Source organism: Lissotriton helveticus, chromosome 7 (assembly GCF_964261635.1).
Source record: "Lissotriton helveticus chromosome 7, aLisHel1.1, whole genome shotgun sequence".
NCBI lineage: Eukaryota > Metazoa > Chordata > Amphibia > Caudata > Salamandridae > Lissotriton > Lissotriton helveticus.
Genome location: NC_136068.1, coordinates 1302069294 through 1302093763, shown reverse-complemented (window position 1 = coordinate 1302093763; position 24470 = coordinate 1302069294). Strand labels below are relative to the sequence as shown.

General features: G+C 47.0%; 1 protein-coding gene and 1 long non-coding RNA gene across 3 annotated transcripts in view; one reads left to right on the top strand and one right to left on the bottom strand.

The window, feature by feature from the left end:
- The window catches only part of LOC144770238 (uncharacterized), a 1037372-nt gene that overhangs the window by 720840 nt on the left and 292062 nt on the right, over positions 1-24470 (bottom strand). The window lies entirely within an intron of this gene.
- Positions 509-23473, top strand: FOXJ1 (forkhead box J1). Its single transcript, XM_078650831.1, has 3 exons — positions 509-1034; positions 12488-13084; positions 20621-23473. The coding sequence occupies exons 2-3, from the start codon at positions 12545-12547 to the stop codon at positions 21437-21439; spliced, it is 1359 nt and encodes a 452-aa protein (XP_078506957.1). The 5' UTR covers positions 509-1034; positions 12488-12544; the 3' UTR covers positions 21440-23473.

Sequence of the window (24470 nt, the reverse complement as noted above, 5' to 3'; positions counted from 1 at the left end):
CCCCCACCCCCCTTCCTCCCTAAAGCTGCTGTGGATCACCCCCTCCCAGGCTTCAGTTTGACATCCCCAGCCCCTGGCTCCGGTTTGGAGAGAACCACAGCAGGCTAGAGTTCTAAGAGGCAATGTATGAAGAATCTGTATCATATATTGCAGTGCGAGCAGACGCACCCTGAGCCCCCCAAATCACCAGTTTGGAATCCCCCAGTCCCTGAGCACCAGAAGGTTCTGCCCCCGCAGCACCCCCTCTCCACCCCCCCCCCGCCCGCCAAATGAGAGCCCACTGCAGCCGCCGCTCTCCCCAGCAGCCTCTGGCGCTGTAACTGCCCTGCAGTGATTGAGGCTCTCCATGGAGACGTTGGCCCAATCGCAGCACTGGAAGCTGTTTACAGGGGCGGGGCGTTGCCTTGGCTGCCAAGGAAGCCTTCTCAGAATGTTATGTGTAGCAGCCTCTGGGATAAAAGCTGCTGCCAAATGGGACTGAGGCCATAACTCACGCAGAAAGGGGCAAAAGAAGGGGGCAGGACCCACCTTATCCAGAGACTCCTACACTAGCGCCCCTAAACTCCAGCAGGGGCAGTACCCCCAGTCCTAGCAGCAACCAAGGAAGAAAGCAAGTTGAGTGCGAACCACCGCGCTCCTTCCTTCCCATCACCCGGCAGGTGTATTCCCGGGAGAAGGAGCGCCCAGGGAGCAGGCAGGGGCAGGACCTGTCTGTCCTTCAGCCTTCTGAAGGCGGTCACCCGCCAGCGGCACCCAGGAAAAGGAGCAAAGATACACCCCAGGAAACCAGTACCGCTGGATAAGCATCTTTCGGTCACCTCCAGCAGGAATACTGCTCCCCCGGAAAAGCAGCACCGAACGAAGCCTAACATCACCCCATTGGAAAAAGTAGCACACCCAGGAAATCACCCCTAGCACCAGCAGGACCCCTCCAGTTCTCCCCGGTGTCCTAGCCAGCAGCACCCCAAGAGGAACGCCCCATGTGAAGCACTGCCCTGGTAGCTGCAGCCCCCCTGCACGCAGCTCCGAAACAGGTGAGGAACGGCTCGGTGTCTTGTCGCACAGACAGCTGTGGAATGGATCTACATTGAGCAATACTGATGCACGATCTTAAAAATTGCATCTTTATTTAAAAACACACATTCCCATCCGTAGCAAGTTATACACAAATTACGTTTGCTTGCCCTAAACAGTTGCTTGTTTTTATTTAAATACCTAACCCTTTCGACAACGGGTTACTTCTATCTCTTAAAAAGTTATTTCGTTGTAAAGCAACCAACCAGTCGTTTCATCGAAATAGCGCAGACTGTCTTTATAACGTGTGTGCGTTGTTTCTATCTGAAATTCCGTTATTTAAAGGTATTGGATCCTTTTTTATTTCCGGGACTGTCTTTCTTGTTTTAAAAAGCGAAAGACTCGTGTCTTAAGCAGATCAACGTGCCATCGGGGTCCCTGTATACACAGGTGTATACAGGGACCCCGATGGCACGTTGATCTGCTTAAGACACAGGCTGTTTTGCTATTTATCAATAGATTCCCTCTGCTGTGCTCGTCTTAAGTGGTCGAGTTTGATAAGATTTTTTAGATTTGGGGGGACTTTTGGCAATATCTGCTGTGCTTCTCTTGGTATTTAAAGAGTCTGATTCTTTTGTAGCTATCTATAACTTTTGACAAAACTCGCGAACGCTTGTTTTGACCACATTCTGTTTAGTAGCTGACCTAAATTAGAAGTTGGGCTGACTGACGTTTTTGTTTTTCGGTATTGTTTGAAAAAAAATATTGCTGGAGATGCTCGGTTGACAAGGGGCAAAGCTTCCACCATATTATGTCAAACACCGTTTTTTGGTATGCAGTTAATTAGTACAGAAAAGGATGATGTGAGAAATATATTTGTTTATCGTGAATCCACATTTTAAAGTGATAGTCTCGTTGACTTGAGATGAACAGGTGCACTACATAATCTTTTCTCAGTATAGTAAAGTATTGTTCTGATACGAAATGGAATATACAAACATAAATTAGTTGTACAAAATCAGCCAGAGTTCGCTCGATTGCTGTCCCATGAAATATAAATGCATGTAATTGTCCTAAATGTGAAGCACACAGCGAGGAATACAAGATGGGGTTACTGTTATCTTATTATTATAATTTGAAGACGTTCACGGTAAAAGTTTCTTTTTGCATGTTCCTTTGTTTTCTGCAACTAGACCTTGGAGAAAGAGCCGCGTTTTATGGGCATGGGTGTTTTCTGGGTTTTATCACAGTCGGCGCAGACCCCAGCGCCTCCTGTCTGTGAGCAGTGCGGTGGGCGGAGCCTGCCCCACGGAGGGCGATGACCGCCATGTCAGCAACGTGCCTGTTTTCAGAGCGCAGAGAAAGGCTGGCAGCAGGGAGCCGCGGTGAGCTGCCAAAACAAGAGTAAACAGAGGAGTCTGAACCCGAACTTAAGTACGCCCCGCGGGGACGTTGTCCTGGGAGGACGTGCCCAGGCAACCAGGGGGCTCAGCAGGCGCTGCCCGTATCCAGTTGACGCGGGATAGGCAGGCGATGGGCACCATTGGATGGCTATATCAACACATCCCTGCCCCAAACATGCAGGCCTGGGGATGTGCTGGGGCAACGCGTGGGTCCTACAGTAGCGCACTCAGAGCAGCAACGGGCGATACAGGCACCCAGGTGGTCAGATTTACGAATCTAACTCCAGTCCTAGAAGATTTGGGCAAATGCAACTTTCCCAAAAATAGTCTCTAGGGGGCATATTTTTTGTTCTGTCTCCAATCCCAGAATATTTTTGGGAAAATGAAGGATTCACCACGTTTTCCAAGACGGGGTTAAAAACGTGGTAAGCTTGCATTTCTCGAACTGCTGACTTGGGACCACTGCTCAATAAATATATATATATATATATATATATATATATATATATATATATATATATATATATATATATAAAAACAGGAACAACATTCTACAGTCAGTCTGTAGGAGGTGCACATTAAAGCTGGTGGTGGGATATTGAACTGCACAGGAGGATGTCCCTGCCCCTACACAGACAGGGCTAGATAGATGAAAAGGCTCTACTGGGACCATCTTTCTGCAGGGGGCAGTGTTGGGGTTTAAACCTATATTGCAGACGGCCCTGCTCCTCAACTAATGGAGTTAGAGGAGGCTGGCTGGGAATGAGCTTCGAGGTGGAAGTCACCCCAAAAATGTGCCTGCAGTCACTGCCATGTGGGCTGTTGTATATTTGTACCTCCTTCAATATGGCTACTTGGTGTCAGTAGTCCTTTATTTGTGTTTCTACCTTCCCAACCTCCCATAGTACCTGAGAGTGTTCTTTCTTGTAGCCTTGGCAGTTGATGGTCTGGTCAGCTGTGAGGTTTACTGCTCTGCTGTGTATCTTAATACATCTATCTTAATAACCTGAAGATGTGTCCTGCTACCTACCTTATCTACTTACAACATGGGTCTTCAGGGCCTATTGAGGTTCTGAGGCATTAAGTGTACTCACCAGTCAGTCTGACCGACTCAGCAGTTGTATGATGCATCTACATTAAGTACATTTTTTCTTAACGTAGGCTCTTCCTCTGTCCTTTTGGGGTTCTGGCCAGCTGCAATGTCGTGGCATTGCATTAATTCATAGGAGTCCCCAATAGCCTGGTGAGACATGCCTGGATGCAAACCAAGACTAACAATGTTAGGATGTGGCCTCAAGGTCAAAGTAACCGACTGGGGAACCAGGTTAGAAGCCCGGGCTCAGAGCAATCCTGGCAAACCATTACATTTCCCTGTGTCTGTGGAAACATAAATCTCGCCTTTTGTAATGTGATCTGGTTCTCAAACTACTCATGTAAAGCACCTGTATGACCAAGTTTGCGCTGTATAATAATTGAAAAGGTTAACAGAGGCTCTAAGATCTCTGAATTGTGGGTCTCAGGGATGGACTAAAACTTCCTCTATGTCGATTAAAATCGAACTAGCAGTTTTTAGCAAACGAGGGAAGTTTCCAGAAGGGCTTTATCTGCAGAGGCTACAGAGAGAGCTGGGCTGTACCTGTGCCCACTTGCTGCTGTAGATGTCGCCAACTAGCGGTGGATAGATGCAGTGCGCCAGGAGAGGGGAGAACGTTGCTTGAGGCATAAACTGGTACTGATTACAGACTCTAAAAGCCTTGAACGTTAACATTCACCTGCGTAATAGCCATGTTTAGCGAGCTGCAAAAGATTTGCAATGATTCACTTATCTCTACCCAGACTCCCAGAGGATGTGATTAAGTTTGACCATCCCTATAACAGCAGAACTCACTTAAGACCTGGTCAGAAGTTTTTCGGACACCAGATCCGATTAAACTTTTTCGGTGGTTTGAAATGGGAAAACCGAAAAGGCACATATGTGTAAGCCACTGTTTCTTCATGCCCTTCTCACGAATCTTGGTAAAAAACAGAGCGAACAATGTTTTTCCCCTGAAAGTTTAGTGCATACACTCTATCTGTATCCCGACAGTATCATGGGCGTCAACTGAGTCTGCGCAGTCTCACCCTAAGTTGGACATTCACACGGCCATCTTGTCCATCAGCCAGCTCTAAGGCCAGTCACAATGCTTCTTACATGTGCCTGTGTCCGCCACCCCGGGCATAGTGCCGTTATTGGGAACCCTCCACAAAACATGATGAGTTATTAGCATGCACTGCAATAAATATTCACTCCACACAAGGTTTGTCGGAAAACAGTTTGCTGCAGGTTATTTTTGCTGCAGGTTTATTTCATTGCCCACAACTCAACACTGACAAAACAGAAGTACTGATCATGGGCCCACACCAGACGGCTGGAACGTCAGCTGATGGCCCCCCGCCCTCGGAAGCCCCACGGACCATGCACGCAACCTCGGAATCATCCTGGACTCCAAACTCAAAGTGGACCGCCAGATCAACTCCGTCGCATCCTCTTGCTTCCACACCCTCCGCCTCCTATGCAAGACCTTCAAATGGATCCCCCTTGAGCACAGAAAGCCCGTAACTCACGCCCTTGTCACCAGCAGACTTGACTACGGCAACGCACTCTAAGCCAGAATGAACAAAAACCTCACTGCAAGCTACAAAACATCCAGAACGCCGCCGCAAGACTGGTCCTCAACATGCCAAGACACTGCTACATCTCCCAGCACCTGCGCACACTCCTCTGGCTTTCCATCAAGGCTAGATGCACCTTCAAGTTTCTCAACCATGCACAGAAGCCCTCCATAACACCGGACCAGCATACTTTAACAGCCGACTCGAATTCCACGCACCCCAAAGGACACTATGATCAGCCCAGCTCTCCAATGCCGTGGTCCCCCGCACCAGGAAGTCCAGATCGGGAGGCCGCTCCTTGCCCTTTCTCGCAGCCAGAGCCTGGAACGCCCTACTGCTCCACCTCAGCAGCACCATCACTCCCCATCTTCACGAGAAACCTCAAAACATGGCTCTTCAATAGACCTCCTCCTTGATGGACTGGAACATGCACCTCCCCTCCTCCCCAGCGCCTTGAGACCCTCACGGGTGAGTAGTCACGCTCAACAAGCCCATGGTTGATTGATTGATACAAGAAGTATACCAACGTGGTTGGTTAACTTACGGATGATCCGAGGGCAGGCAGCTATGAATGACCTAAGCTGCTCTGTCCGCCAGGTGACACGACACACCAGACAGTGTGACCAGGAGGGACAAAGAATGGGTAGGTATAAGTACCTGGCCACAGCCCTATGTTTGTCTAAAGTGACGCAGCATAGGGGCCGGACTTTCGGGGACTCCCTGTGGGGGTAGGGGTCCCGTCCCCGAAACTAGTGCCCGGAGATGTGCAGGAATGCGCCACTATGGCGGCCACCTCTTACATAGGTGCGCTGCTTGGTGTGCTGCAGGTAGCCGAATTACCAGTGTCTACTCTCGACCTCTTCCATGCCTGTAACCGGACACTGAACCTCCCTGATGCCCTACCACCATGATCCATTTCGGGCTTTTTACCAATGTTCTCACTACCTTGGGTCTCACGGGTGCCCGAGTACTGACCCCATTTGACCTATAACCCCATGGCCACACACTGCCACCACAAGCCCTACACCCTGGCCTCATGGTTCTGATGTGCGCGTTTGCCTTATCACCCTGGGTCTGACCTTCGGATTTCCATCCACCCTAGTTGGGTCTCATTCATTGTGGCCCTGCGAGCGGAGTTATTTCTAATTGCCTCTGTAACTCGAGGCCCTGCTTGTCCTTTCGGGTGTGCCCAGGTCCCTCATTCACATCTCCTGGAGGCTCCGACATGGGTCTTCAAACAGTCAGCTGGGCTGCGGCTCACTCGGAGAAGATGACGCAAGCTGTTTCCAGAACGGTCCCCAGACGCCTGTATCCTGGCGATGGCACCATCGCGCGCCTGTGGGCATGCCACTCTCTCACCGCCGTGGGCGGGCACATTCCTGCTGAGAGCAGGGCATGGCTGTGCCAGGAGCGGCTCAGGTAGCAGGGAGCCCCCACCCCATAGAAGGCACATGTACGATTCTATCACATCAGAGTGACACAAACAGGATGGAAAGTCCAACCAAAGTGGCACAGCCAGCAGGGCATCACGATTCTAAACCACCCTAACCTGGGAATGTCAGGAGGGAGCTTCGACTCAGCGGGTGGCAAAGGCGACAGGAATCTTCCACCCCAGCTGTAGCACAAGCAGCAGGGTCACACTACCCAGAGTGAAACGGACAGCAGATGACACAAGCAGCAGGGTCACACTACCCAGAGTGAAACGGACAGCAGAGGACACAAGCAGCAGAGTCACACTACCGAGAGTGAAACGGACAGCAGAGGACACTAGTTGCAGGGCACTACCACCCAGAGTGAAACTGGCAGCAGATGACACTAGTTGCATGGCACTACCACCCAGAGTGAAACGGACAGCAGATGACACTAGTTGCATGGCACTACCACCCAGAGTGAAACGGACAGCAGATGACACTAGTTGCAGGGCAATAACACCCAGAGTGAAACGGACAGCAGATGACACGAGTAGCAGCGCACTACCACCCATAGTGAAACTGACAGTAGATGACACTAGTTGCATGGCACTACCACCCAGAGTGAAACGGACAGCAGATGACGCAAGTAGCAGGGCACTACCACCCAGAGTGAAACTGACAGCAGATGACACAAGTAGCAGGACACTAACACCCAGAGTGAAACTGACAGCAGATGACACAAGTAGCAGGGCACTACCACCCAGAGTGAAACTGACAGCAGATGACACTAGTTGCAGGGCATTAACACACAGAGTGAAACTGACAGCAGATGACACAAGTAGTAGGGCACTACCACCCAGAGTGAAACTGACAGCAGATGACACTAGTTGCATGGCACTACCACCCAGAGTGAAACGGACAGCAGGTGACACTAGTTGCATGGCACTACCACCCAGAGTGAAACGGACAGCAGGTGACACTAGTTGCATGGCACTATCACCCAGAGTGAAACTGACAGCAGATGACACTAGTTGTAGGGCACTGCCACACAGAGTGAAACTGACAGCAGGTGACACTAGTTGCATGGCACTACCACCCAGAGTGAAACGGACAGCAGATGACACAAGTAGCAGGGCACTCCCACCCAGACTGAAACTGACAGCAAATGACACTGGTTGCATGGCACTACCACCCAGAGTGAAACGGACAGCAGATGACACAAGTAGCAGGGCACTCCCACCCCCGAGTCACAGCTCCACCCAACAGTGACACAAGTAGCTGTAAGCATCCACCTTCGGTAACACAGGTGGCAGATGCAGCACAGAGCTTCCATGCCAGAACTGGCACAGCAGCAGTGTACTACCAACCGAGTAGAACAAGCATAAGCCATCTCCCACCCGCAGGGTGCTTCCATCACAGGGTGGCACAATGAGCTGGGTGCTGTAACGCCACAGGTGGGGCAGACAGCAGAAGGCGTCCAATCCACTGGCGCAGTTAGCCATCTGGGACCGTTAGCCTTTATCTGATAGCAATTATTACACTGAGAAGGCATGTGGGTACGACGCCCCAGGCACAGTGTCCGTTCTGAGATTTCGTCTGAAGATGTGAAAAACATTTAAATAAAGAGAAAAAACCTCTTCTATATCTAGTGCTCAACAATACCGTGCTGTTAACAGCATATGTTACTACGACCCAATGTATTGTTTCTTGATTTATTAACTACCGAAGGATGAACGTCTCGGTCGTACTGCAGTTCCCACCAAATACCAGCATTATAACTCGCTGAGATATCTTGCAGATTGAGGGTACTGGAAATGCACAAGAGCTCCGTTGCTTTTATAGCGGCGCCACACAGCACAATCAGTTCCATCTTGCTGCTAACACCAAGGGGTACAGACATGAGGCCAATAAAACACTTCTTGCTCTGCTTCCTATAGGCACGCCTCGCTCTCAGATGTCCACACGAGCTCGCCACAGGGCACACTCACTGGCAGAAGGGTCCCACCTGAAGTTTCTTGGGGCCCCACTCGCTCTCGCGTGGGCGAGAGGTACCCCTAGCTCTCACCTGGGTGGAACACAAGGACATTAGAGCTACTATCGCTCATATAAGGGGCCACATGTGGTCCGAGGAAGCTGCTTGGTCTCTGAGAGATGGTCCCCGAGATTACTAGCGGCCCCCTTAGCTCATCACCAAGGGGGCGCCGCATTATGTTAATCGAGGCGCCTCTAGCTCTCTGATGGGTGTCACATCGTTTCAGGGGAAACACTCCTTTGAGGGATACAACATTGGGTTACCAGATACTCCTCTAGCTCTCAGACAGGGGTCAGTCACAAGGGGTCGGTCAGCCGAGACGAATATATGATGATACAACGAATTCCGTTGCAACGCATGCCTTTACCACGCATGCGTTACAACGGAATTCGTTTACCACGGATAAACGTTTCCTCGAATAATTGCGTGGTGACGTCATACGTCGTTAAGAGAAAACAGCATTTTTTTCCGATTTCTCTCAAACGACGCTGACGCCGACATGACATGGTGAGTTTTTTTATTTGGGGGGGAGACCCCCCCAAGCCCCCCCTTTTATCTTTTTACCTTTACCACATATGCCTTTACTACAAACATCGTAGTAAAGGTATGCGTGGTAAAGGCATTAGTGGTAACCACGCATGCGTTGTACTGCATGCGTGGTTAAAGATTTCGGGGAAACAGCTTCGTTGTAAAGGCCGTTTCCCAGCAGAGACGTTACTTAGCCTGCCTCTGGAAGGGCGGAGGGCTAGGGTAGACTAACCTACCAAGCTTGTCTGAGAGGTAAAGAAAGTCAAGTGTAGTAAGGCCACAGTCAGTACACATGGGAAATTTGTCTGGTAGGGATTGCCAGCGAGTCACACTTCAGGCTAGCGTGGTAGGCCCATACACATCTGTAATGTCCATGAGGACTGGGACAGAAGTTAAGGCCTGGGCACAGCGGGCTGAATGGGAGAGTTGTCAGAGACGCCTAGAATGGTGGATAACATGTCAAGCCTGGGCTGAGGCAGAACCAGTCTTGTCAGCCTCAGCAAGCTTCAATTTTGGTGGCTATGACGTTGTAGGAAAGAAGGATCTGCTTTTATGGTTACCCCCACTTGTTGCCTGGTTCTTATGCTGTTTCTGACTAGTCTGACTGGGATCCTGCTAATCAGGACCCCAGTCTCCGTGCTTTCTCCCCCTAAATGGTAATGGTAAGTGCTTAGGTACATCCCAGATTGGGTATTGGGGTACCCTTATCAGTCACTAATATATGGTACTAAGATACCATAGGTACCCCAGAGGTCCCCCAAACGCTAAAGCATGTATAACTTCACCTATGGGAGACCATTCAAACTATCTCTACAGGCCTGCCATTGTAGCCTGTAAGCTGGTGCAAGCACCTCTTACAAAAGATATAGATTTCCTTATATCTAAGGTCTCTGCACTTAAAACCTATAAGTCACCCCTACAGCAGGTCTTTGCAATCCTGAAGGCAGGGTGCTTGGTTCTAAGTGTGAGGGTGCCCTTGCATGAGCAGGACACCCCTACGATCTACGGAGTCCATTATCCTGTGTTGTGAGACAGCCATAAGACATATAGAGGGGCATCATGTCATTAGGCGGTGACCATCTCGAAACTGGCTGAAATGAATCCTATCATGTTTGGTATCAAACATGTTGGAATCATACCTCCCACACCGTAAACGGTGTGGGAGGTATGATTCAATGCGCCGTTAAGCTCCCTTTGGGAGGCCCTCAGTACCAGTCTTCCAGATCCGGAAAGCAAGCCAGGGCTGCTGCTGGCCAGAGACGCGTTTCTGCCCTCCTGCTGCTGAGCGAAGCTCGGGCAGGGGAAGGCAGAACAATAGATATCCTGTCACAGGGAGGTGTGACCACCTCCCAGACAGGATTTAGTGTATTGGGGGAGGGTGGGGACGCTTGCCATCGCCACATAGTCTGTGTGCAGGGCAAACATGGTGCCCTTCATGCATAGTCCAGTTCAAATCAGTTCAGGGAGCTGTTGGCTCCAGCCGTGGTGCGAAACTTGACAAAGGACAAGGGAGTATCATCCCACTTGTTCAGCTCCTCCTTTGAGAGGGACCCCTGAATCGTCCCAACCCTTTCCTTAGGGTATTTTAGAGCTCACCTGTGGGTGGGTTCCTAGGTTCGTCGTGGCACAAGATTAATTTCAGACAGCACTTCTTCTTCAACTTTCTGGGCACGCTGGACTTCACACTGGGCATCAAGGCTGCAACTAGGAAGACTCCTGCTGCTCCTGATCTCGTTGCCCTGCTTGTCTGCTGCAACATCCATGCCTGTGCGCCATACAGGAACCTTCTAAAACTTGTGGGCATCCAAGACACCTGATGGAATCTCCCTTGAAGTGAAGGAGTCACTTCCCTGCATCCGCAGGCACCATAACTAAGTTGACCGGTCTGCTGGTCCTGAGGTTCCAAGGACTCCGAAAGGCTCAGCAACACAAGTGGTGGTTCTTCACATCCCTCAAGGCCTGCCCTGTCCTCTCACCAAGTTTGAGGCCAGTATCCCTCGTCGGAGCGGCAGGAACTGAACCCCTGTGCACCGCATCAAAGGCTTGTTGGCTTCCTTCCATCAAAATCTTCGGCCTCGAAGTAGCCCCAACCTCAAGCATCTCCCGTGACCAAGGTCTTCATCCTCACCGCATCTCTAGCATCGTGGGCTTGCATCTTTGGTGAGCTGCTCGAGGTCCTCTTGCGCCTCCAGCGCCTCCAGCCTGCGAATCCTCTTGAGGTTCATCCGCATATTCTTTGGGCTCCCCTGATTGCTCAAGGCCGGCCCTGAATCCCTTGCGTGTGGTTAGTCCGCCGGACCTTGCTGGTCCCGACATTGCACCTTTCTCCACTTCTATGTTGGTTGCACTTGCCAAGGCTTGTTGGGGCTCCCACCAGACACCAACCCCTCAACTCTCGACATCCGACGTTGGACAGCTCATGTACGACTCCTGTTCTTCCACAGGGTTGCCTGGTCCACACAGCTGCAGTTCTAAGGACATCCTCTGCTCCCCTGCAGCACCCGACATCGGTGGGAATTCGTCTTCGGTGCCTCCTGGTCACTCCTGAGTGGCATAGACTCTGTCCCCTCTGCTTGCAGGTTCTTCACATCTTGAATCCTCCTTTGGATTCCACCAGAAACTTTCATCTTCTCTAGCAGCAGCATCTTTATAAAGTCCTCCACTGGAATTGACGGCGGTTTCCGACGCCACTGCACACCTATGCATCCGTATCCTAGTTCCTAAGGTATTCATGGGTGGGGTAGCGCTCCAACTTTCTGTCTTCCACAGGGTTTCTTCACGGTCCGCTGGAAATGGTCCTTCTTCTTTAAAATTGCAACCGTGACTTACCCATTGACTTGTATTGATCACGCGGTCGTGTTCCCACTTAGCATACAACCTCAGTGGGGCTCCTAGTTACTTATCTCGGGTCCCTGACAATTCTACGTCTTCTGGGTAAAGTTCTGACTCTAGTCGTCGTTCGCATTCCACTAAATTAGTATATGGTTTGGTCTCCCCATGGTGACCACTGTGAATTAAGTTCTACTTACCTGTTTCTATTTAAAAGTATTGTGTGTATCTCCGACTAGGAGATACCTGTATGTGTTAGTGTTATATAATAAATACATATTTTTATAAACACACTGTGTGGTTCTTTTTCACTTAATCTTTATCAATACGATTATGATCTGGTAAAGCTGCTTTATACTCCTTCTGGACTAAGCCTGAAGGTTGCTCTCCACAGCTATCACTTAGAGAGCTTCTAAGGTTGTCTAAGACCACTAAAATCACCATAAGGGTTGTCTGGATTGGCGCAAGGTTCCCACTTAAACAAGTGTACACCATATACCAAGCCACCTTTTCACAGACGACAAATACATTAGAATGTTGTTATTCATTTGTTAAGTCAGACTGCTGATACATCTAGCATTCTAACTTATGTCTTCTTTTTTCACCTCTGTTTGCAGTTGTGCCGGCTGCGTCTTAACAACCTGGGCGCCCCGGGCCCCAGTCCAAGGTCCTGGATGTTAGACTTGCCCATTTTGGCTGCCCCAGACATGACTGAGAGCTGGATGAGCCTGCAGGTGGAGGGCGAAGACACACAGGACAGCAGCATGGGAGACACGCTCAACCTGGACGACAGTCTTACTAGCCTGCAGTGGCTGCAGGAGTTTTCCATTATCAATGCCAATGTGGGTAAGACTGCAACAGGCTCAAGCAGCCCTGCTGACCCGCATGGCTACAACAACATGCCAGGCTCTGTGGCACCAAGCTCTCCGCTGGCAGGGGACTCAGCCTGCATGGGCATGCCACACACACCAGGCAAACCCATTTCATCCTCCACCAACAGAGTTGCCCTCCCATGTGGTCTTGGAGGGCCAGCGACACCCCCAGAAGATGTGGATTATAAGACAAACCCCCATGTTAAGCCACCCTACTCGTATGCCACACTCATTTGCATGGCCATGCAGGCCAGTAAGAAGGCCAAGATCACTCTGTCTGCCATCTATAAATGGATAACTGACAACTTTTGCTACTTCAGACACGCTGACCCCACTTGGCAGGTAAGGTACCAGGCAAGAATATGTTGCGAGATCTACCTGTTGCACTTCATTTCAGAGATGTCAGGTTTACCCATATGAAGTTAGAGAAATCCTTCCACATCCTTTTCTTGGCATTGTAAATGGACTGGCCATTCTCTCACTTTGGCATTTCCACCATAAGCTGCTGGCCTAGGGTCTGCTTTCAGAGCTGAGTGAGCTCCTACAGCCTCATGACCCAACCAAGCCACTATGGCTCCATTATTGACAAGACCTACTGCAGTGTGCTAATTTTTGCCACAGCTCATTTTGGCTTCCCATACAGTCCTGATTTTATTACTCATATTTTTGTTATTTCCATCTCAAACGTATGATCATATACAAATTGTTTGATAAATAAGACACTGGCCCTCAATAGAGTCACATGGTTCTTTTTCATATGAATAAAGTGGTTGCAGGTCATAATACTGAGCAAAAATATCATCTGACATAAATATCATGGTCTAAATATCATTTACAAAACTATCACTCCAGTGGGTGTAGTTTTTCTGTTATTAACTCCAATGAGGTGATACTTCATATAAGATTTAGCACATGATCTTTTTTCAAGTAATATTTAGGCCACAATATTTTGGTAGCATACCAATTAACAGCCAACCACATACCTTGAAAGTTACACCTTAAAGTAGTGGTCTACAAACTTTTCAATCCTGCGCCTCCAGTGCAAAAAAAAATCCCCCCCCCCCCACATCAACATTTTACACAATTATTCTATTAAACTGGAAATGTATAAATATGTCTGGACTTATTTAAACAATGCAGGTAAGTTCTGCTACCGTTTTTGCAATCAACATGATTGCCAAACATACTATTCTGGTCAGGCAGGCCTTACTAACGTTTAAAAGTATCCATAGAGTGATTATTAGAAATAGGGGTTGGGGTTTTGAAAAATATTTGGAGTCCCTTCCCTTTTGGCACCTTCTCCTAGCCAGGATGGACATGAGAAAATATGTTAGTGATGGCCAATAAATACAGAGCAGTTACTGCTGCTGGTTGTGTAAGCCAAAAAAGAAAGCACTGCTATCAGCATAATGCCTCTTTTGGGTACAGCCTGGCGCCCCTACCAGTTTGAAGACCCCCGCCTTACAGTCTCAGAGATAGATAAGGACACAATGTCAGAAGCATAGCATTACAGAAGGACTCAGATTCAAGTCTGTAATTAAACCCTCCCACTTGTGAGTAAAACACTCCCATACGGGTGACAGGACCACTGGGCCACATCATCTGCATGCTGTGCAGTATAGAAATTCCAATAACATATCACTACATTCAGACTTCGAGTCCCGGAATGCAACGAAAACAACGACTCAATGATATGTTCACCTTTACATAGGACAACTTGGGATCACTGCCTTTCTTTAACCTAACAACACTCCCATATCCCAAGGACAAGCTGGTATGCTGGAAGGTTTGAAAATCTGGTGCTGCATTCTAAATGCCCCTAGCTAGGTTGTAGGTGGCTCAATTTTTACTAAATTAATGTTCTTTTGTTTTGAACACTGCAAACAGAATCACTTATAGGCCCTGGGATGGCAAGGCTATGCAAGGTGTGCCCTTAGATGTAGTGTAGTCCATTAGCATATCCAGCTTCAAAAGGGTCTTTCCTTCTGGTGAATCTAAGAGATTCTAGAGATGTTTTCTGCAAAGACCAACATGTTCCAGTTCTAGCTTGTACTTTATGGGATGAGCTAGCAAGTCAGTTCTGTAACTTCAGTATAGTTTTGTCTCAAAAGTCTTTAATGAGTGGTTAAACAGTGCAATGGAGCTACAGCAGCACAGCAGGTACCAGAGAAAAAAGTGTTAATGTGATGTTTGGGACAGGAAACCGATCCTGAAGTAGGGTGCAGAGCACTTAATCAAGAAGTGGGACCGTGAAGGGTATGAGATAGTCGAGAAAGTCGAAGGGATTATTCGCATAAAGAAGTTGGAAAGGGACAGGGCGTTAGAAACTGAGAATGTGATAACACACCATTCAGCACAAACAGGCACAGTAGGTAATTGGGGATCACAACATGGGACAGTAAATTAGAGAATAAAAGGTGGATCCAAGGAACCCTGTGAATCCATGGAAGTAGAAGGGAAAATATGGGACTACAAAAAGATGTGCGATGAAGGAATTTTAGGAAGACACATTTGGAGAACACCAAAGTAAGAAGGTAGGAATAAGAAATCACTGACTGCTGGGAGCTGGCAATAAATTTGAATTGAGTAGGTATGTGTATATCAAAATATCGGGGTCAATAATATCAAAGTATACTCTATAAATGTACTATTCTTAACTCCACAACTACTTACCTTGACAATACGTTGGTAGTCGACTGGAGTCAATAATATTAATATAAGTGCAGGTCGATATTAAAAAAGCAATACTTTGGTAGAACACCAAACAGATAACACGAGAAGGGCTATAAAACTGGCTTGCCATGTGACTAACTTCGAGCCAACCCTGTTATCCTTTCAGAAACACCAAACCAGTGAAAAACTGCCTGAGTTTCCCAAAGTCCACTTTCGGTTTCCATAACACTTGTAGGTAATATTATTTTTAGTTTCCTCCCTCTACCCAGTATGATATCTGAATATTATGGCCCAAGTATCAGGCGCCAAAATATATCCTACATATAGTTTCAAAAAATATCACCTGATTAGTTAATAATAGAAACTATAAACCTAATGGACCAATATTTTTGTAAACAATATTTGGGTGATAACTTATTGCAGTCAATATTTTTGTAATTGATATTCTTACATACCGTTCTCTAAATCTACCCACTTCGTTTTAGCCTTTTCCCACACATAACATTTGGATTCACCTCACTTCCTGGGTAATTGGCAATGCTGGGATGATGTAGCGGTGCCAACTAGTCCCTCACAGAGCCACCTTCCCCAGGTAGCCCATTCCACTTCAACACTGACTGTCAGGGGCATGTGTAACACAAACTTCCTCTTGTCATTGTGAAGCAAGCTAAAGTAGGCATCAACAAAGGCGCTGGGGTGGGGTGGCTTTCACTTGGAAGTCCACCCAATATCTTACACTAATTTTTACTCGGGAAATTACCGTTTTCCTCAAGTGGGTAAATTAGTTATGCAGTCCAGTGCATTTTATTACAACCCGGAAAGGTTGAGAGTTAAGGAGGGGTTGTAACTTGTTAGGCTTGATGGTTGCGGTGGAATTTTCTTCTGTGACTTTGGTGATTATAGGCATAACGTTTATTGGTAAACAACGTCTACCCCATATCTGTTTAGGCTTGTGAATTCTGTAATCCTTCTAAACTGGATACAGAAAAAAACTGCTGCTCAGCACCATTTGGAGATTCCAGGAGCAGGCAGTAGTGATGTCAACAAAATTAGAGCTTTGGAATCTGGCAGGATTTTTGTCACAAAGTCCGGGCAGGTGACAGCATCAATCCGGTACCCTTGGGTTTGATACAGCGTCTGTAAATGACCACTATTTCATACAGTGTCAGTCACAAGAATCAAGTGAGGCAGCGGTCGTGAGGGCTGAGACCTTTCTTAAATACTTCCGGTCGGATTAGGTCGTGAGGGCTGAGACCTATCTTAAATACTTCCGGTCGGATTATCTTGCAAGTACAGTATGGTTAGTTTTCTGTACCATGGCCTGACAGTTTCTAATTTGTTAGTGCCTTTGGGGTTGCAAACTCATTGGTGCGTTAACACATTCACTGTTTGCCACTAATTCACCTAAAAGTTCCTTTAGTGGCTGAACATGATAGCCTCTGTAAAGAATCCCTAAAATCCTATAAAATAGCACAGTATCACAGGCTTAATGTGCTTAAGAATACACCACTTGCATCCGATTTTTCAGGAAGTACTAACACAGAGTGCCACCGAAGCCTCGGATCACGATTGGTGAACGCGCCTTCCTTTTTTGGTGCCTTGGCCTATTTTCTTTGCCCGAATAAGACCCTCGTCAAAGCATCGTTGGTCGGGAACGGAGAGTCAGTTGGTTGGTCGAGCTAGGGCAGGGGTGTGGGATGCTCTTAATTGTGATATTTTGACGAGCTCCGCAGTACTGGGGGTGAAAATCGGCTCCTAGTGTCAGGGGGCGTGTGAGTGTATAAGAGGGTCCTCTCGGGTGTAAAAACATGATTGGCTGCTGAGGATGGCCAAAATGTAGGCTCCTGATATGTCCTAGGGGCAGAGATGGTGTGTAGAGGCGGCTGCCTATGTTCGGAATGTCTGGTATGTCGTAACTGTAGTCCACCTTCACAGAATTAATTTGATCAAAGTGCGCACTTTAGAATATAAATAATTTTTGATACCATACTCTATACGCACCAAGCAATTGACAACCACAATTATGTAACATTGTCATTCCTAATGCGATTCGATTACGTTCACTTATGTCACTCATGAGAAATCTTGGGAAACCGTCCTTTCTATACCACACACCACCTGTCTTACCACTTCACTCGTCTAACCGGCCAGGTTTTTGTTCAAGCAATGATCAACAAGTCACACCAGTCACCTTGTTCCTGACAGATATTGTTTGGCACGACACACACCACCATGTCACTTATGTCACCTTAGCCATGACTGTTCTCCACATATACACTAAGTCACATTACCACCTTCTGCGCATGCCTTTGTCTACCAGGGTGACACCATGAGTCACCCGTTGTCTACATAGATATTATAATCAAAACATGTGTAGTAAAAACAGACTCTGTATTTTTTGTTTAGCCCTGAAGATTCGCATTTGTTCCTTGCGATGAAACACGTGTTGGCTTTTTTGAAACGGAACAATAAACAGAAAATGGACACACCTAATACAGACTATTGATTGACTTACCCGTCTCAATAGATGAACTTTTATTGAATTACGTATCTCCACCAACTGTTTAGATTGATGCGCTATATGTCACTATTGTATGTTACAATCATATACAAATTTTGGTATTGTACGCTTTTGTGTTAGTGCAGGGGCACAGTTGTTCATATGTTCGGAATTAACTGGAACTTTGAAAAGCGATCAAAGACCCCCGACGGGCTCACCTGCTACCGAGAACAGTCTCCGGGATTTAATTAAATGTGTGAAAAAATAAATAGTTTTTAGAGCTCCCACTAGCCCCCACAGGAGTAGCTAGCTCTAGCCAGGAATGATAAATATGTTAACTGGCCGGGTAATAATCAACCCTGCACTGCTTGCTGAATAGAAAGGAGAAGGGGGAGAGCAAAGGAGCTGTGCTGTCCTCTGAACCTTGGTGAATTTCATTAAACAGAAAATCCCGAAATGTACAGAATTCCTGGGGTTCTTGAGGCAGCAGGAGGGGGATGAACACTTTCTTTGTGTCTGGCCTCATCCGCCTACACCCTGCTGCTCGTGTTTCCTTTTGCACTCTCTTCTCTTCTTTATCTGGTTCCTCAGGATTATTATTTTATTTTGTTCCCCCTGTCATACTCCAAGACACCGGTAACTTCTAATACTTTAATTCTTGAAAGGGAGGGGGCCAGGGGGCCGCAGCCCACCGCATCGTTTGCTCGGTGCCTTGGTTGCTGTGTACTCTGGAGTGCAGCCAAAGGACCGAGTGGGATTTTTTTCATCCATTTATTCACGGTGCTGCGGCCAGGGCTCAAGGATAATGTTTGCAGGGGTCTGGCACCCGGATCTCCAAGCACCCAGCTTTCGACCTATGCAGAAATAGGCTTTGAGGAAACCATGTACAAATAAAGTGATAGGAAGACTTACATTTATGGAATTAATCGCATGTGGGGCGCTGCATTCCAGTGAGCCTCTGGTAGAATACAGATTCCACTCTTTAAAAGTGACTGTAAAAGTGCAAAGCTCTTCCTTAGATGTAAACCAAAGGAATACCCCTCTGGAGCTGTGTATGTACAGGACGCCATGTGCAAGGCTCGGCTGTAGGGTTCAGCTGTGCACCAAGATCAGCAGGGAAAACTGCCGTTCCTCTCGTTCGAAGGCAAAACAGGTTTCTTCCATAACAAGGTGGAGGTTTTATAACAATACAAAAAGCAAACAACACAGTAAAAGTCGATTTGCGCCGTTCAGGCCATTCAGCCAAATTATGGTTAGGGCACGCTACTTCTTGCAGAAAAACAATTCATGAGTAAAAAAAGTCAACCTGGTGTGTTTCGGAGGAAAACACATTTGCCTCAAATGGCGGGGGTGGGGGTGGGTAGAAGAGCACCACACCATTCATCGCTTTCTTTGAAAGCAAACAGCTGAGTGCTTGGGTCTGCTCAAATCTTTCTGGCAGTATGCCCACATACCCAGCCTAAAGGGTGCCCGCAGAGCTTTTGAGAGTACCGGGTCTCCCAGAGGTAACATCCAATAATAATAATATTAACAGTGTCATTTATAGACTGCAACAGCTACTTCAAACAGTGGTGTTACTGCGCTGAGCAGATGAAACAGAAGAGGAATCAGGGCCAACAGGGAGGCTAGCCTTGGCTAAAGGGCCAGGTCTTCAGAATCTTCCTGAACTCGTGTTCTGATTCAACCAAGCGCATTTGAGAGGGTAAGGAGTTCCACAACCTGTCCGTCCTCACTGTGAAGGATCTGCCTCCCATTTGGGACTTAACATAGCAAGGCCCACAAAGCAGGTGCTGCGAGTTGGATCTCAGAGTGCATTTATGTTGATATGGGCAAAGACTATGTCTGAGATATCTAGATCCCCTGTATTATGCAGGGCACGAAAGGCCAGGGTCAGGGACTTGAACTCTATCCTTTTCGCTACCGGGAGCCAATGGAGTTGTCTGATATGAGGGGAGATATGATGACAGAACAGGACCCGTCGGCTTACTCTCGCTGCCGCATTTTGTACCATCTGGAGTCTGTTGATCAAATAAGACGGTAGCCCTAGGTACAGACTGTTCGCATAGTCAAGCTGAGAGGTCACAGTAGCATGGACTATTCTCTGCGGCTTTCCTTCAGTATTGAGTGCAGAAATTTCCTTAGGCTTCTTGGCTTCCAGAAGCAGGACAAGGAAATGTGTCGAACTTGGGTCACAAAAGATAGGTCTGAATCCCATTTGATGCCCAGATTCCTCGCTGTATTTGCTGGAGACGGTGGTGAGCCCAATTCTGCTGGCCACCATAACCCTGCGGTTGGAGGGGTGGCCTGACCAAAGAACTCTGTCTTGTCCGCATTTAGTTTTAGGCTGTTAACCTCAGAGAGGTTTAAGATGATACCTCTAGTCCAGGCTTTGTCAGCTATGCAGCATGTGGAGTCCTGAGGCCTGTTCACATTCCTCCTCAGTATCCACCACAGATGGAACAGAGATCAAGCCGACTCTGTAGCCTAAAGGCAGTGTGTTAAAAAAGCATCAAGCTTTATTAGAGGCCTTTCTTTAGCATTCTTGAACCTTGCAAGATCTGATATGAGATGGCTGGGAATGGGACATTTTCACACTATCACCTGACCTGCGATTTATATATTTCAAAATGTGATATGAATGTAATAGGATACTTTCTGCACTTGCATGCAATTTGCTAATTGTTTCTATCTTTTTATCTCTTCAGAATTCTATAAGACACAACCTGTCCTTAAACAAGTGCTTCATCAAAGTGCCACGGGAGAAAGACGAGCCTGGAAAAGGGGGATTCTGGAAGATCGACCCGCAGTACGCCGACAGGCTGATGAATGGGGCCATCAAGAAACGTCGACTACCCCCAGTGCAGATTCACCCTGCGTTCACTCAGGGCATGGTGTCTAATGCTGGCCCAGTGGCTGACTTGTCCACCTCGCCCTGGTTAGGCAATGCAGCCATGAACATCAGCATGGAGTCTCAGCAGCTACTACAGGAGTTCGAGGATGCCACCAACGACCAAAACTGGAACCCGGCAGATGGCAGGGTGCCCCCCCACAAGCGCAAACAACCACAACCTAAGCGGATGTGCAAGGCACCACGCCTCACCAGTACACCACTTCTAACTCAGGAGGAGCAGGCTGAACTGGGCCCACTAAAGGGCGACTTTGACTGGGAAGCCATCTTTGACTCAAACCTGAACAGTGACTTTACCACTTTTGATGAGCTAGAGGTGACCCCTCCCGGGAGTCCATCAGCCCAGGCTGTGGACCTGACAGTACAGGGGAAGCACATCAGCTGCCCCCAGGCTTGGAGTGCTGTGGGGCAGGATCAAGTACTGACAGAGTCCAACCAGAACCAGTTGGACTTAGAAGAAACTTTCTTGGCCACCTCGTTCCTCCAGCATCCCTGGGAGGAACAGGAGAAAAATGACTACCTCTCACACTCGGTCAACCTGGAACAGTTGTTTGAGCTAGACCTCCCTTACCCCCCGGACCTCACTGAGTGGGGCCCAATTGGATCCTTTTTATGAGTGGGTGCCCTTTAGGCACAGGATCCGATTACTTGGCCAAGAAGGGGCACCACAAAGCCAACCGAACTAGACTTCTATCCATGACTGGGATGGACAGTCATTGTGCTGCTTGAGTTTACAAGGGAAAATGAAGACAAATTGGGGATATGAGTGGGTGGGAAGGGAGATGCACTCAAGTCTCTTATCCTTGCACCTGGGGCATCCAGGGAGGGTGGGAAAGGGCAGAGCCGCTGGGGTACTTACAACCCCCCAGCTTCTCAAACATAAAAAGAGACAGTACTTATAGTTTTGTACTTATTTTTGTAGAGAATAAAACATAAATGTATTTTATGCAACTGTACGTTTGGGGTGAGTGGCCGTAATAATTTCTCACCACAGGAGTCAATGACATGTACCTTGAGATTAAATAAGCACCATGCAGGGCTTTGGTGTCAGCGATATATCTCAGTCCCTACCCAATCTCTTTCTCCAGGGTCGAACTGGCCTATATGGACACAGTTACACTTCAAGGAAAGCCAGGGTGTTTGAAACAGTTAAGGTAGCAGTCCCCACATTCTGCATATTTTTTTTAAATAGAGTATATATATATAAATATAAATCTTTACAAAACTATATTTTTAGCGCCATTGCACAATCATTTGTTGAATTTAATGTAAATGTGGATGAAGGAGGAAGGCCCTTTGCAGGTTGTATTTCAAAGGGTAGATAGTTCAAAGTGTGAAGAATCAGGGTGTGAAGTGTTAACCATAACTGGAGGGAGAGAGAGAGAAGCTAAGATTAGACAATTAAGTATTTTAGGGACATGCTTTCTTTGCAGGGACCAAGTTGGCCATGGCATGCCCAAATTGTGTCAAGGGTACTGTAACACACCTGTAATAATGAACTCAAAGTATATAAAGTAGGCCAGCATGAGGACTTATGGGGACCAGCGTTAGCAAGGGACAGAAAAGTCCCCTACGAATATTGGAATAAGAATACATGATCTTATTGCTAGTTAGATGAGCTCCAATACTCCACGTTCACACCTCACTGTGATCGCACCTGACTTCTTTTCAATAGCCCGCCATTTAATGGCACTTTAAAGATGCTGTAAACTTAATTTAAAATAGATTTTCATGCATACCCACTTTTCCCTGAATTCCATTCATAGTGTCGGAAACATGAGTTTTCTTTTCAGGCTTCAGATAAAAAAGCCAGATAAATATAGTTTTGTTTTAGTATAATTTTACACTAGGAAAATTAAACCTATTGTCAAATTTTGAAAAAAAGTTGTGATAGAAATGCCCTCTGTCTGGGTTCTTGTAACCATAGACATGTCCTACGACCATGGTTCGTCTATGGCTATTGCTACACTTCGGCTAAGATTGATATGAAGTTGAGTTGTGGTTAGGATTGCCTTTTGCCAGGAGTGGGCTACAGTTGACCTGTGCCTTTTCACTATGAATACTCTTCAGCTAGAGTTGTCGTTTGGATTTGGTTATCCTCTTTCTGGCTTTACCCCCGTCTGGCCTTCAGCTATGGGTGCCTTTTGGTATGCAGAGTTGTCACCAAAATATTGTATGACTGCAATAATCAACTGAAGTCTTTGCGTGCAAGTAGGCAAGAGCCCAAGTAGTTACTGGCTTTTGGCAGGGGGCACAAATAAATATTTTTTATACAACGGAAAGAAAACTTGTGGACCACAAACGACCAGTGTGAGACACATCTAATTATAAAAAAAACCCTGATGCGATTGTCTCCACTGTTAAACGCCAAAGCTCATAAGGGAGAAAAAAATGTGAAGTGTCTTTAAAACTTGGCATAGTATGGATTGACGTAATTTTGAACCTGTGATCCTTGGCACTTGACCTGGAAGGAGTACGACAGAGGGTATTCAGCCTCCAGCATTGTGGGGGTGGGTTGTTCATTTTATTGCTTTATGCTTCTATCTGCTTTATTCTGAAGTTGAAACACTGCAAACGGTCAAAATAAAGTGTGCAATTTAACTTTTTCCACGGAAATTATTTACAATGAAAAGACTTAATAAAAAAAAAACCGACACTGAGTCCTAGTTCCTTTATTATTTTCCTGTGTGTCATTTGTACCTGTTAGATACCTTAGGATATTATGTCACTGTGCCAGGAACACAGAGACGCCAGTTGGCGTATCCATATTGCAGATGACTGTACATGCTCCAGAACCATAGGTCTCCAGCTCTTCTATCTCAAATGCCACAGTAACAATACTGTTCTAGGCCACCTGAAATTCTGACTCCTTTGTCACCCACCACCTTTACATCTCCAGGAGAGATCTATGCACATAAGGATACAGAAAGAAAGACTACTGGCGTCCAGGTAAGGAGAGCAACTGTACCAAGATGACGTGCGTCCTTTCCCATACATCTTACATAAGATACAAGGACCTAAAGCTGCATAGTTTGAAGGTGGAGGTATGTGATAGAGACTATCAGAGACGTCAGTACATTAAAGAAGTTGAGCCGACTCCAACTGAACAGCTTTAAAAAAAGCCTGGAATGGACTCAGGAGAGAAATCCAGAGTATCACTGTTAATTTATATCAAGAAGGTTATTTAGTAGAGTAGGCAGGCATTGTGCTCTTGACCAGTTATCCGTATCTATGTATTACTTTTTGGCTACAACAGAATGAGTTCCCTACTGTCTTAGAAGGTCTGTTTCCGAAAACGACACTTATCAAAATGCTTCACCTTGTAATCCGTTTGACTAAACTGGCGGATCAGTAATTCGTTTTTCATTCATCCTGCAAATCTCTCTAAGGCTCTAACACTTTAGGCGTTAGTCTATCAGCTTACATTCACATGACTCATATATATCAATTTAGGTTAAGACATAATTTACATAGATCAATCCCTTCAAAATATTTATCATAAGATGATTTAAAGATGAAAGGTAGTCAACAGCACTTATCCCTTCCCATGTGTTTGTTCCAGGAGTACTTACAAGCAAGCACCACAAAACAGATGAAAACACCGTCGGTCAGGCTGCTGTTAGCAGAGCAAACAACACATTACAAAA

Bases quoted from the DNA above. Each gene is read 5' to 3' on its own strand.
- FOXJ1 (XM_078650831.1), top strand. From the start codon at position 12,545: ATGTTAGACTTGCCCATTTTGGCTGCCCCAGACATGACTGAGAGCTGG. The intron at 13,085-20,620 runs GTAAGGTACCAG...TTATCTCTTCAG, and splicing joins ACGCTGACCCCACTTGGCAG to AATTCTATAAGACACAACCT.